The sequence below is a fragment of the Orbicella faveolata genome, unplaced genomic scaffold, assembly GCF_042242905.1.
Source record: "Orbicella faveolata isolate gen_17 unplaced genomic scaffold, um_ofav_v1 contig_34, whole genome shotgun sequence".
Lineage (NCBI taxonomy): Eukaryota > Metazoa > Cnidaria > Anthozoa > Scleractinia > Merulinidae > Orbicella > Orbicella faveolata.
The window spans coordinates 23750706-23765634 of NW_028301563.1; the positions used below are offsets into that span (position 1 = coordinate 23750706).

Sequence of the window (14929 nt, forward strand, 5' to 3'; positions counted from 1 at the left end):
AATGTCTTTTATCCCTTATCGACAAAACGTGGGAGGTCAAGATGGCTGGATATCGGCCTCGTTCGTTTCTTGCGTGTTATGTCCGTCTCGGTCCATAAACACCTAAGAAAAGAACTTGGCCAATATCCAGCCACGTTGACCCCACGCTTGTTCAATAACACAAACATCTACAGTGAGGTACGAATTGCTTTTTGTACGCTTCCTTCAAATCGAATAAAATGGACATTCAGTCTAAGCGTCATCCAGGAATAAGTCTACGATCAACTTTGAATTCCGAAAATTTATCACAGTTTCGAAGAGATTTCCAAAGATCACTAACAGAATATGCCTTACATGATAACCACGTCTGCTGACAGGGTCACCGCTGGTTGGAAATGATGGATGGATGGAGGACTGTCTGTTGCACGTTTGTCAGTAGATTTATCGTAATTTTCCACATCCGTGAATCACGAAATGTGAGATGCCCAATTGCTGGTCTGTGAACAGGATTCCGGCGAGGGCGACAAATCATTCGGCGACCGAAGCAAGCCGACGAGCGTGGAAAAAAAAACTGCACATCACTCGCCCTAGACTACACTCGGCTAGCTAGCCCTATACCCCAATCGGGAGCCTGTTCTGTAATAATTTTTCAGTTGCGCTACGTAGCTACAGTTGGACCTCGCTAATTCGAACTCGGTTATTTCGAATTCCCCGTTATTTCGTACTCAAAACCATTTCTCTTGGACTTACCCGAGCTCCACGATTTCGAATTACCATTTTTTGTTTCCCCAGAGAGCTCAAAATGGCGTTGTTCAACTGTATTTTTATCTCGACTTATGTCAAACTTTAGAAGAAGCAGCCAAAACGCATTTACCTGTTTGAAAACATATCATGTATGCAATGTACTTGTGAAACGTCATGTGCTTATCAAGAAGGCGAAGAAAGCTATGCCCACACTGCAAAAAACGTACAAAGAATTGTTACTTCTTGTAGACACACGTCGAATAACAAGGACTGTTTCAAAGCGTACCTACCCCCAAACCTCTGATGGACGACAGAAGATTTCTGCACATGGTCAACAGAATAAGCATACAGTTGAAATTTAACACCGCTGCCGATGCTCTTGCGAAAGCCAACCCCTCCTGTAGAAACACATTATAATAATTACAAATAACACAAATCTAAAGCGGGTTTCATCTGAGCGTCGAAGAGTAAATGGTTTTGCATCACTTCGCTACACGATTGGCTTAAAAATCCCGCAACACTCGTCCAATCAGAAGTAAATCCAAAATCGATCTTGACTCGCTTGCTCGCGTTTTCCCGCGCTTCGCGTTAGTCATATGTAATTAGTTCGAGTTTTGATTGGTACACCGAATTGCCTGTGACCTTTGTGATTGGCTAGAGTAATTACTTTGGGTTTGGTTCCACGACACTCAACTGGAAACCGTTCTATTATAAATTTTCGTAATTGCTTGGTTCTTAAATAGATGTAACATGTTCTAGTTTTTACCAAAAAAATATGTCCAGACAGATAACAAAGTGTCTAATAAAAGGCGCCCCATAGAAAAACGTCTAACATGGTAATTATTAAGTCACCGTGACTCGCTCACATATTGACTCACTTCAAAATATTCAATTTTTTTTTATTTCGATTTTCCCCCTCCAATTCCGACGTTGATATCATTAATGCCATTACAATTATTTCAAGGAAAATAGAGGGTTTTGGTTTGTGCTTTTTTTTATTACTAGAATGCTTTTTTCAACAAAATAAGGGGTGGATGATAAGACTATTAATGAAAGAGGTCTCGATATTTTTTTCCCTTCAAACCTGCAATAATTTTTTTCATGCCTGTTCGATATTTTTCAGTTACTCCGCAACCGTTTTCTGGATATCTGAAGTGGTCACTCGATATTTCTGGGAGAATTTGACCAATCTCACCAAAAATAATCCAATCCAATGGTTCACTCCTTAAGCAATTCGAATCTTTCATTCTATTCAACTTTAAGGTCATTCCCAGTTTCTTCGACGCTTAACAAACGACGGACTTGACGAAATGTTTGCAATCTTTTTAAGAGTCCCAAAATTCATGTTAGACGTTGAATAAAACCTTAATATTCACCTTGACAATGACTCGCAGATAGAAGTTGGTTTTGGATGTTTGGAGGGTGATGAAGGAACTGACAAATAAATATATATTGACGCCCATCCATGCTAACTATAAAGAAAAAAAATCATAAAATACAGTTAACAATTAGAACATGTACAATTACCAGTTATGTAACGCTTTCGAGTGGTACAACATGGGATATCCCACATTATTATCCAACTGCAGCGAATACCGTCCAAATAACAGTACAAATATACCGCGATATTGTTCAGTTATTTGTACAGTAGAAAACCTATTTGCCGCACAGGTCGGCGCGCGCATGCAAAACTGTCACACTCCCTGTCTTTTTATTGATAAATTTATTGACTACAGCAGTTGGATAATAAATCTCTTATTAGATGTTTTGGTGTACAGGATCGTTTTATATTTCTACTCGTTGTTTGTATTTTGACTCGCCCTACGGGCTTGTCAAAATACGGCACAACTCGTAAAAATATACAGCGATACTACCACACCGAAACATCTAATAAGATATATATACCCTCGTACGATGGAAGTTTGGGTGAAATACCGTGGAGTGTACGACGGTGTTCTTGTATTCTGATAGGTTGTATTTCAATAGCATGGTATAAATAAGTGTATACACTGAGGCATGAACGTGGAGATTACAATAATATTAACCATTATATGTAACTGACTGCAAAGCTGACACAAAATGAGAGATGTTTAAAACACAATAAGTCCACCCTTTCATCGGTGTCAACTTCGTGTAACCACCCTAGCTTTATTTCAAACGCATCAAGCTGGGATACGAGTGGAGCGCGTCCTGACTCTTCGAACGCGCTACCGACGACTCGAGGCTCGAGTCTCCGAGATTCCCGGCTCTGTACTCAGAGCGTCACAAAAGCTTAAAAGTAGAATATTTCGTTGATTTCGTTGATTTCGTTCGGTAGTCTATCACAGCCATTGTTAGAAACTAGAGTAAAGGATCCTCTGTTGAAGAATTCGTCGGCTGTTCATTACATTCAGTGGATTAACAAAACAAACGTTCTTTCCATAATGAAAGGGCAACACTTTCAAACGGCGCCGCTTCAAGGGAGGCAGTTGAAATCCGGTGACGGAAGCCCTCTTTGAACAGACACAATGGCTTCAAGTTAGCTGACATCTATGACAGGAGCTATTTTTAAGCCCCCCTCGAGACCCTCATGAACATTACATAACCTTCTTATTCGCATTTTTGTTGTGGTTGAAGTACCTTTATTGCGCTCTGACTACAGGAAATTATTACATATTTTAATGACGATTCCAGAGCAGAAAACAATATTTTTGATAGACTGACGAAAATTGCTGGTTGCGTTGTTGCTTCCTCGTCACTTCCTGTTTTTCAATCTCTCTTTTCATCTTCCTGTTCCGTTTGTCTCTTCAACCTTATTTAAGCAACTCGTTTTGATCAACTTCCTGTTCCCATTTGACTCTCTTACCTTATTGCAACAATCGTTTTGATCAAATGTCTTGATCTATATCCGCTAAATCAACCCAGCCGCGGACAACTTGACAATTGCAGGGACAGACTAGCCCACGAGGCGACCACAAAATTTTGAACCTTTCTTTCATGTGCCAGAATTGTTTAGATTTTCAGAAGGAAGCACGGACCATTCCAATACAGTGCCTTACGTCACACAACAAGTAGAAAATATTTATGGTTCAGACTTCTTCGCAAATTGTTAACGAAACAAAAACTGTCTTCACCATAACTGTACAGCACGAAACGATGTCTTGCTTAGGAATAGCTGCGCAGTTTATTGAGCCATTCATTGTCTTAGAAATGAATTGCTGGCGTTCATTTGCCGGTTAAGAATAGAATTTGTAAAGAAGTTCAATATCCACAGGGAGTGAGACCAATATCGGCTAAAAAAATATTCTTGCCACCAAACTTTCTTTCAATAATTTTGAACTTTCTCGACATTGTTCATGGAAAGAATGCGACTCAATCACATCGCTTTAGTTAAGCGTTGATGAGTTCGTGTACACGCGAGGTGCACAGCGCTTCAATCGAACCTCCATTAAATCCCGCAGTGAATTGCAGCATTCAAGTTTCGTGCATTTAATTATATTGATGCCTGCAAGCAGCGCTAAACATAGATTTGAGACTCTCTGTGGTTAGCAATTAAAGTTTGGCTTCGGTTTTCTCAATAACACGAGTGATTTCAAGAGTTTAAAGTACACACATAGCAACATTGATTTATCTCATTTATGCGTGTGAGAACGGGACGATCGAAGAGTGAAAACGAATCATCCGTTTGACAAACAAAAACATTTCCCGATCACTATTTACTGAACACACAACATATTGCGCACAAAAATCTGCGATAAAAACAAGCCTTGACTCAACTTATCTCACGTCTAGAAAAGTTGCAAGCTTTTAGGAAAGGAGAAGCTTAGCTTCCGTGAAAGATAAGAAAACCGAACCACTTCTTAATTGTTAGTGAGCGGTCATTATCAGGGAGTTAAACAGCTACAAAAAAATCAAACGACTTACGATGACTAAGTATCTTCCCAGCTCATTCCTTACAGCGAATCCTGCCATTGTTTCCCTACTGTCTTGTCGAAGTAGTTTGAGCTCCGTTTAGTGCGAACGTTGGGTAGAATATCGCGGAAATACGTGCCGTAGCTCTGACCTAGAAAATTGACATACTGTTAATAATCAATTTGGGATCAATGCGTTACATTTATAAACCGTCACGCTCGGCTGGACACTCGTCACGCACTTAATAAATAGCTATGGAACTCGTCCCCAGACGTGTAACCTCCTTCGTCGCAGGCATTAGCACGTCACGTGATCGTAGGGGAGGAGGGCGTGACCATCAAAAGGCCGGGATTGACTACGTCAGGAGTCGAGTAGGAGAGCGGAAGGGTTGTTGAATGTTGCTATAAACAACCAAAAACAAAACATATCCTGACTTCAGAAGTCTACTCCTTCCTTTGTTTCACGTGCAAAAGTGTGAAAAAAAGGAAACTGCAGACTTTTACATGCAGACCAATTGTGGCAGTCTCTGTGTAGATTGCATGAAATGTCGGCCACTTTGCATCATGCTGATGGTGGTCTCTCACTGGTTTCCGTTCCAGTCTATATTTGGGTTCCCATGCACGAATTTTCCTGATGTTTACAATACACTGTTGGGCCCAGTGACGCAAAGCTATAGTAAATTAGTATTACCACCGGGAGATGACGTCATCAAGTCATTCAGTTCTCATCGGGCAATACCGAACGTTATCCGCCCCCCACTCCGCCCCCCGCTGCCATCGGCCTGAAACTTTGCACGATGTGTATTTGTTTAAAGACGTCATCATGACTTTGTGTTCATGCTTATTACAAAGGTTAAACTGCTGTTTCCGGAACAATGCTCACTGCTTGCCATAATTATAAACAAAGGCAAAACTTTAGAAGTCACAATGTGGCAGATGAAACAAACGCCAAGAATAGAGCGAAGAAATAAATATATCCTCTGTAGTGGTTTAGAGTGAAATTCCGGTTTTGAGGCCAAAAATAATGTTTCGATTCAGTGAACCGTTGGGCAGCTTAATAGCTGTACGTTTCTAGAAGTTTCTTTACTCGTCTTTTCGCGTACAGTGTTAAGACAGTCGACCAGTCCGTTTAATAAACCTTTAGCAAGCCTGATTGCGAAATATACTAAATTAATTTATTTTTCTTTGTGGTCTAATTGCCTTGTTTGGTGTGTTCCCTGGGGCTACAAACAAAAATACGTGCTGTGTGGGTTCGTGTTTAAGCAAACCGTCTGTGCATATGAATGCGCGAGGTGATCATTTGTATCAATCTACTTTCCATGATCCAAATACTTGTATAGCATCATGTTCTATTACTGGTAATGCTCGCTGTATTTAGGCTGAGAGTCATTGTAGCACACCCGCATACATAGTTTCTTTTGTTTATCTGGTTTGTTTGCAAATAAATCAGGTCATAGTTTCCTTTTAACTAATGTATTTGTTCATTTTTAGGACTCAGCTTTTTATGTGATATTATTACGTAGCCGGCGGAGAAGTGTAAAATTTTAGCCTTAACATCAAGTGACGAAGCAAAATGAACACATTTTTGATTTATATCCGGTGACATTGCATTTTTAGTTCAAAGAAATTAATTAACAGGATTGTTAGCTTTACAAACCAATAAAATTGCGGTAAGGGTCCATATTATATTTCTTTTGTATTCTTTCTTTGTTTCCTTTTTTCAGTGATATTGGTATTTTCACGATGGGCCTCAATAGAAGGCAAACGTGACATGTGTTATATAACACAATTCAAACTAATTAGTAAGATGGAAATGCTAATTTCCTTTGCTTTCTTTTTAACTAAATGACTTCAGGGACGTCGACCGGTCGTTCGTTTTCACCGCTAGTTTTTATCATCAAAAGAAATATGGTTGGAAAGTTAATCAGCATATAGGCCTAGTTCACTTAATAAGAAATGTCGTCATGAAGTGTGTTATCTGCCAACAGTAACCGTCAACAGTTTTATAATTTATTACGTAATATCTTCCAAGCACGTGACATTCCTGGCGAACATAAAGATCAGTTTGTTTGAAGTTTCATTGAAAAAATTCTTAAGCTGTTTCAACTAAAGGCAAAACTGTTAATTGACTAAGAAATTTACAAGTGGTCTTTTTGTAGTTTCGAGTCGTGTCCGACGTTAGGCGATCGCTTTTTCGCCCCAAATAAAATTATTTTCTGTTAAACAGGAGTGGCCATTTAACATCAAGTTTAGCGAGTTAATACCAATATACATACATTACATAACATCGGTTTTGTGGCACGAGCAACGCTAGGGAACACAAAGACCAGTTTGTTTGAGGTTTCATTGTAAAAATTCTTAGGCTGTTTCAACTAAAACAAAACTCTCAATTGACGCCGGAGAAATTGCAAGCTAAAGTGAGTTTTCTTTGTAGTTTCGATCGAACCGTGTCCAATGTTAGGCGAACGCTTTTTCGGCCTAAATAAAATGATTTTCTGCTGAACCGGAGTAGCCATTGAACATTTAAGCAAGTTATTCTGGAAGCCTTTATCGCTCCTAGTTGAAAGAACTTTTTGTAATGACACTGTGCTGTCCCCGTATTAAGCAGATACCTAAAACTGGACTGGCGGGAAGTAGATGATATGCCTCTATAATCTTTAATCTCTTTTTTTTTTTAAATATTAGAACTATGTAAACACAATATGTTTAACTAAACATATCTTTACCTTAACACCTGAACTTTTTTGCTTCGCAGTTCCAGTCTGCGATGAACTACAGTTCTTTGAGCTGGTTTGTGTTTTTCGGTATGTATTCACTGTGTGTGGCTTGAATTCAACTGACCATTTCCCGTGACCGTCGCACGTATAAACACAAATATCACTTGATTGACATTCAGTACAATCCATCATATAAAAGGTCCATGATAGGCTTGTTTTTATTATAATTACCTTTTTTTAGAATTATAACAAGTTGTTTGCTTTCTACAAGCAGTGTGCAGTAACACTATTTAAAGCAAGAGATATCACCCAAAAAAATTTTTTAGCAGTCTTTGGAAAGAAAAGTGGAATCAGGACTGACTGGAATGTGATGAAATGAAATTAGGTACAAGGCATTGATGCAAAACTTAACACTTTGCATTCGAATATAGTATTGGAAAGTTATTGAGTATGAAATGAAATGAGACTGATAAACGTAAGAATAACTGAATAGTCTTGCAAAATTGGTGGTTTTTGGGCAATGCCAAGAGATTCATAGAAAAACGAATGTATCTTTTTTTTTTTCGTACATTATTTGACTGCTTCTGTTTATTACTGCATGACATACAAGTCTGTTGATATTACAGACATCTTATCTTAGCGTTATCTTCATTCCTTCCCACACTTCAGAGGTCTTAATACGTTCATAAAGTATCTTTTTGTCGACTGTTTGTCTCTTTGTTGACAGTTTAAAAAGTACGCGATATTAAGATGACGTGACAGAACTATTTTTCTACAAAATTAAAACTGTCGGTGGTTTTCATGTTCCTGCTGCGAGCGCTTTCATATCATTCAGTGACACAGCTGTTTTCGCATCTGGTCCCGAAAACGGCTGTGTCAGGCAAGCCGTTTGAAAATGCCTTAGCAACCAGGGAGCCATACTATTGGCTAGTTATTTTCCAAACGCATCCATGCACAAGAGTGTATGGACTGCTATGTCATACTCTGCTAGCAAAAATTCATCAAGGAGGCAATCAAAAATTCACAGCCAGAAATCCTCGTTAAGGCAAATAATAATTGCACGGATAGTCACAAGCCAGACAACTTCTAGAGTGTATCGTTCTTTCAAACCTGTTATACACCTACCGTTAAGCTGCGTGTCATTTATTTTAAATAAACCGAGTTTTCTTCTCAAGCAATTAAATCCAATCTTATGGTTTAATTGCGTCCCCTAGCTTGTTGTATGTGAATGTCTGTAAATATGTAAATATGTAATTTGTTTACCGACGGGGCACCAAGGAGTTCACAAGAACTCGTTCAGAAATGCCCGTGCATGACAGGACCGCATTGGAATTTAGAAATGTTGGTTTTGAGGAGAGGGGAAAACCGGAGTACCCGGACGAAAACCTCTCGAAGCAGAGTAGAGAACCAACAACAAACTCAACCCACAATAACGCCGGGCCCGGGAATCGAACCCGCGACACATTGGTGGGAGGCAAGCGCTCTCACCACTGCGCCATCCCTGCTCCCCATATTGTTCTCATAACATTCAAATAAAGAAAACAAAATGTAGTTAAAAAATACTGCTGTGTGTTTTAAAATATAGAATTGCAAGGGCCTTTTCACAGTACTGATAAAGGCCCGCTGAACTGCATTTATTCCTTGGCACCCAACCTGACTTGCTTTTGGTCGCTCAAAACGTTATGGCGTCATTGTTACTGACGTCAATATTGGCCAATTGTTCGAAGAGCGGCCGGATAGCGAACTATATCCAGCGGATAAATGCCACCCCGACGATAGGTCTTAATTATCAACAATACAGATCATGTAATAGATGAACTTTATTCTCTGGATACCGACGTATAGATATTAACTTATCTGTGTGAAGTGGTCGAATCACGAGCAAATCTTAAGAGGCGCTTAAGCACCACTAAGAAGTCATCGACTGATTATAATTTTCCTTTCCTTTCGTGCCCAACAGTTGACAAACAACAACTTGTTTGTTGTCATGGTGACGCGGTTAATCAATACACTTGCGGTATCAAATATCGCAAACCATTCAACACCAAATATCGCAAACCATTGAATACCAAATATCGCAAACTAAACGAAAGGACCAATTGTTTAATAACACTTTGGTTAGGTGATTAGTATTTCGTGCAGCTTGAAATTCCGCAAGATTTTTCTTCCCAAAATTCGGGTTTTTAGGTTTGTGTTTGAGCTATTAAAAGATCGAAGCCAAATTGTTAACAGTCGATATCTTGCCCCACACAACGCTCCAAAGTCGGGGCTCTCCCACACGCAAAATTGACTTGCATGAGAAAAAATAGTAGCTCAAGTGAAACGCTAACAAGTTAATTTATATTCAACCAAACGCCGCACTATTTCTGGGAGAGTATATACCCAGTATATAGCATCTAGCTGGCGATCATCAGTGAAATGTCAAATAAAAGAGAGGCCAAGATATTTCGATCAGTCTGCTGGTAACAGCGATAGCTCAAACATCTTTTTTATTCCGCCATTTCATAAAAACAAGCAACATCAGAATTCATATCATACATGAAATTTTTGAAACCAAAAACTGAAGAAATTTCTCTTGGCCTGACTGCAAGAATTTTTTCGCTTTTTTGCGGGGTATGATTTAGCTTTGGATGGCTTTTCTTTCGGAATTTTTTTTTTCACTTTAAGTTGAAAAGACTGACATTTTCTGAAGGCTGTTAGATTGCTAATATACTGTCAATTCTTAGTTTTAAAAGAGAATTAATTTAATACCAACCCCTTCCCCCCTTATTTTAGCCTAACACCTACCTTACCCTAACAAAAAAGTAATCAGTAAGAGATCACATGACTATAAGTGTGATACATTTTAATGACCTTTGCTCCCCTCCCCCCCCCCCCCCCCCCACTACGAGTCATCCAGTGCCGACTCTTTTGAGTAATTAAATGGCTCTGGCAACAGTTGAATAAATCCTGTTTGAAACATATTGTATATCTGTAGGGATAGTGAAGTCAACAAAATGAAGAGTGATTATCATCTTGAGGGAGATTTCTTTATTTTGTGATCGATATGGAGTGGTTTTTGTGGTTTTTCTTTTGTGTTTTTTTTTTTTTGTCTTTTGCTAATTTTTATTGTCAATAAGCGGACAGACAAATGAATTTATGATTTATGCGACACATCAAAGAGCGAGAGCGGTCAATTCCCGGGGGTCAATTTGACAATTTGTTATCGTAAGAAACAAATTGCCGCAGCTTTCCATGCATCTGTCCTGTTATTGACAATGAATTTCGTCACAACATTGTCAAAGTAGTCTGTGGATCCACTCGGCTATCGCCCTGTCGATCCACAGTTACTTTGACAATGTTATGACGAAATTCATGGTCAATAACAGGACAGACGCAGGAAAAACTGCTGTCAATTTGTTAAACCTTTGAGAGAGTGAGTCTGAGACTCGTTTCAAACACCAATCTATTCTGAGGGAAAGATAACTATTCCTGTATCGCCTGTTCAGTCACCAAGTCTATCACCTATATTACGAGACTAAGTAAATATTCCTGCATATACAATTTTTTTCCTTGGGAGCGCGCGAGCGACAGAGCAATCCCATGGAGTAACGCTCGTTCAATTCCCGGGGGTATTTTTTCCTGTGACTTCGACAAAGTTAAAAGAGGATAAAGACCGTGTATGGACAGACTACACAACTAAGTGAATCTTCGTGAAAATGATGAAACGGTGACGTTGTTTGTTTAAATTTATCAATACGGCCAAGATCATCGCAGTAAAGATCCGGCGCGATTGGAGCCCATGACTTTTGCGACCAGTGGTGTTGCGTTCAGACAACTGAATCCTCAAGCCAGCTGGGAGATACATATTCTCCAGTAGTGTACATAACTGCCATGATCTTTGCTGTTGTATAACTTTCTCCCATAGTTAAAACATATGATGTATTTGCTTGCTTGTCATCACCATCTAAGGCTATATTAGACTCACAAAACCAGTCAAGAATTCGAGTCGCGTGAATTTAATTTCAGGCATACATTATTTCCGAAACTGCCTAAGTCGTGGTACTAGCTGTGATGACTTTCTTGAAGAACAACAAATAAAGTTTAGCGAAACAACTGTGAAAACGCCCCAAAATGAAATCTCAGAAAGTATTTTAATAACACCTTTAGAGGCGAACAAAAGCTGTCGTCACGGACGCATTTAACTCGAACCCAAGGTTTGCCAAACCAAAATTTTTAAGGAAGCCAAAGATACGGTAACTGAAAATAAATAAAACCTAATGAACATAAAGTAACTAACAAAATCCGACACGAATATAACGTAAAATAACCTAATCCGAACTAACAAAGATACTTACAAGACGAATGTGACGGCGAAGGAAACCAAACCAAACCGATTTCTAGAAATACAATATTGCCCAAACTCGACCGATCTTCACTGAAAGGACGCAAAACTCACCAGAAATAGATTTGCATGCGGTAGATATATACAGTATGCTAAAAAGGTAACAAGTACAACAGTGGAAAAAATAGAAGACACTAATTACGCAAAGGAAAAACAAAGACCTACTACTATAATCAAAGTTGCTATAAGGCACTCAACTTGGAAAATGGATGGTCTGTAAACAGTGACAATTTTGATGTCACTGACTCGAGGTTTTAAGTTACAGCGGAATATCAATCACACGCGACCTTCAGCGCAAAAAAAGTTTAGACAAAACCTAACTTTTGGTGGACGTCAATCATCTCCGCCTCCTTGCCGACTGTATGCAAAATTTACCTGAAAGCGAAACCCTGCAGCGGTCCACTCGTAAAAATTATCATTTTACTTTCGGTATGTAAGGCTAGATCACTAACTACATCCTTGAAATCTATAAATGAAAACGTTTGTCGGGTTTTTCAACGGCCATTCGCATGCATGAATGACCCAGAGAGCAAGCAAATCTACACGAAAACAAATTATTTCTGCACGTATTTTTCTTGGGGCTACGGCCTGAACAATACTTAATTCTATAAAACTTATAACTTATTGCCTTACAAAATTATAAGGTTTATAAGACGTTTAAGTCTTGGTCAGTCCGTAGCCCCAAGACAAATACGTGCAGAAATAATTTGTTTGCGTGTAGATTTGCAGATTTGCTTGCTCTCGGGGTCATTCATACATGCGAATGGCCGTTGAGGAACCCGACCTGCCCGTCTTCAGTTATAAATTTTAAGGAATATTTACTGCCAATGTATTTAGTGAGCTAACCGTACATACCGAAAGTAAAATGATGATTTTTACGAGTGGACCGCTGTAAGGTTTTACTTTTTCAGGTAAATTTTGCATCCAGTCGGCAAGGAGGCGGAGATGATTGACGTCCACCAAAACTTAGGTTTTGTCTACACTTTTTTTGGGCTGGAGGTCGCGTGTGATTGATAACCGCTGTAAGCTAAAGTTAAAGCCCACTGGCAAAACGCAACGGTAAGAGAATATACGAGGAGATGTAACACCGTTGAAAACATTCATGAAGTTATTAGTGATCCTCGTCCGAGACAGTTATAAAGAAAGCACAGCTTCTTGTCCAATCAGCAAACAAGTATAATCGGATTCTTATTTCCATTGCTATTTCTTCGTTCTTTATATTCCCAGGCACCCTGCGAGCAGAGCCTCTTTTATCGCTTTCTTGAGCGGACAGGCGATTATCAGTGATTTTTTTTCCCCTTTGTTACCTTTTGAGAGATCTTAGAAATCGAAAAAAAAAAATTGATCCAACGTAGAGTCATAATACCACATAACAAAGACAGCACGGTGTCTCGTCCACTCAATAAAGTTAAGCCTTGTTCGGCGGGGTTCCTGCTTGGAGGTATTACCAAATACGAACACCCCGTGTTGTAATAACTTTTTTTTCTCCTTCCCTTTCCAAGGCGACATTAGTGACTGCTGAACCCCCAGTCTTGTGTAATGTCATTTTTTTCTATTTATCACCTATATTGTTCAAATCATTTCGCCGTATTCATCTTTGAAGTATTTATCTACAATACTGTATAAATAATAGCAAAATGCGTCGTTCGAATTCTCCTCAGTTCTCTCGTCTGGTGATCGTCTAAAACTTTTAATCACGGCTTGAATAATAATTCGAAAATTCATGCAACTCATCAATTTTGTGATTTTCAATATCTCCTCAGTTTTCCGCAATCGAGTGGACACCTTCGGGAAATGAGCTATTTATGTAATTAGCTTCTATATATAGACACGTTCGTGCGAAATTCTATTCAGATATCTATTTAGATCATTTCTGCGGTTTCAAAGAATAATTAGGGACCTTAAGCAAACCACAACGACGACGGCAACGAGAACGTCACTGAACAAAAGGTTTAATGAGCAAAACATTAGCTGTGCACGTGCATTATAAATCTTTGTACGTTTCTTTGCCGTCCTCTGCAATACAACAGGGACCTTACGCAAAACACGACGGCAACGGCAACGAGAACGTCACTAAACAAAAGGTTTGATGAGCAAACTATGATAATGGCTGTGCACGTGAATTATAATTCTTGGTACATTTCCTTGCCGTCCTCTGCAAAACAGCAACGTGAAATGACCTATTTCTGCGTTGTCTGGAGAACGTGAACCATAACGGCTAATTTTTCATATTTCTATTTGGAGCTGGACGCATTCGTAGCATATTCAGCAGGGCAAATTTTAATACCGACAAACACACTGGATAGTTTCAAATAAATGCGAAATTCCAAAGTAAAATAGAGGCACATTTTTTACGAGGCGTCGTCCTCGCCGTCGCCGTCGTATATGCGTAAGGTCCCTATTAACGTGAAATGACCAAGTTTTGTGTCGTCTACGGAACGTGGACGACGACGGCTAATTTTTCGTATTTTTCATTTGAATTGAACGCCGTCGTTGCATATTTAGCTTAAGCACGTTTTTAGAGCCATTGGCAGACCGAACAGATCTAGACAATCGCGAATTTCGCTTGTAATATATAAATTCATTTTTTACTAGGCGCGCGTCGTCTTCGAAGTCGTCGTCGTCGTTGCTGAAGCTCCCTACTAACTTGTCACGGCGCAATCCACTGTAAAACGGCCTTGGACAGCGCGATGTTGGAAACCGGGGGGGGGGGGGAGGGACTACTATGTGAAAAGGCCGGAGATGCTCGTCGTCTCGGGTACATATCATGGATTCTGGTCTCACTTGTTAGAGTGTTGATAACAAAACGTGACCAACTTAGCTGTTAAAGTATCCTTTAGGGTGCACTCAAAGAAATAATAGTAAAAGTCAGGCTCTAATTTTGTTTTCCGCTGATCTCTCATGTGCACGAGTCGGGTCTACAAGTGCGCGCGGGATCCCTTCTTGAACAGTGGCTAGTAATCGAACCCATTCCATTTTAAGTGGTTTCTTTTAGGGTCCAATGAAGCTCAAGCAACGCCCACATTAGTCTTCTTTAGTAGTTAAATTCAAATTTTCCGACGAGCGTCCCTCCCCCTTCCCCATATGGGAGTCCCCCCCGGGTTCGAAATGTGTAACAGAAAGTGAAGGAGTGAAGGAGTGATGAAGTGAAATCGTCTCACTACTACAACTTGAAAAATAAATTTTTTTTCCATTTAAAAACGAAAAGATTCTTG

The 14929-nt window shown here is 39.5% G+C and overlaps 1 protein-coding gene across 2 annotated transcripts in view; it reads right to left on the minus strand.

Annotated features, from left to right (window-relative positions):
• LOC110050485 (NADPH oxidase 2-like) overlaps positions 1 to 14929 on the minus strand; it is a 29071-nt gene that overhangs the window by 11490 nt on the left and 2652 nt on the right. The window contains exons 1-5 of one of the 2 annotated variants that reach the window (XM_020756408.2): positions 7340 to 7482; positions 4627 to 4765; positions 2100 to 2195; positions 1014 to 1121; positions 854 to 935 (exon numbers count right to left, since the gene is read on the minus strand). In XM_020756408.2, coding sequence (XP_020612067.1) covers positions 854 to 935; positions 1014 to 1121; positions 2100 to 2195; positions 4627 to 4674 — 334 coding nt within the window. In that variant the 5' untranslated portion in view covers positions 4675 to 4765; positions 7340 to 7482. Of the gene's footprint in view, positions 1 to 853; positions 936 to 1013; positions 1122 to 2099; positions 2196 to 4626; positions 4766 to 7339; positions 7483 to 14929 lie in introns of those variants that run through there. The other variant, XM_089271819.1, reaches the window with a different exon arrangement.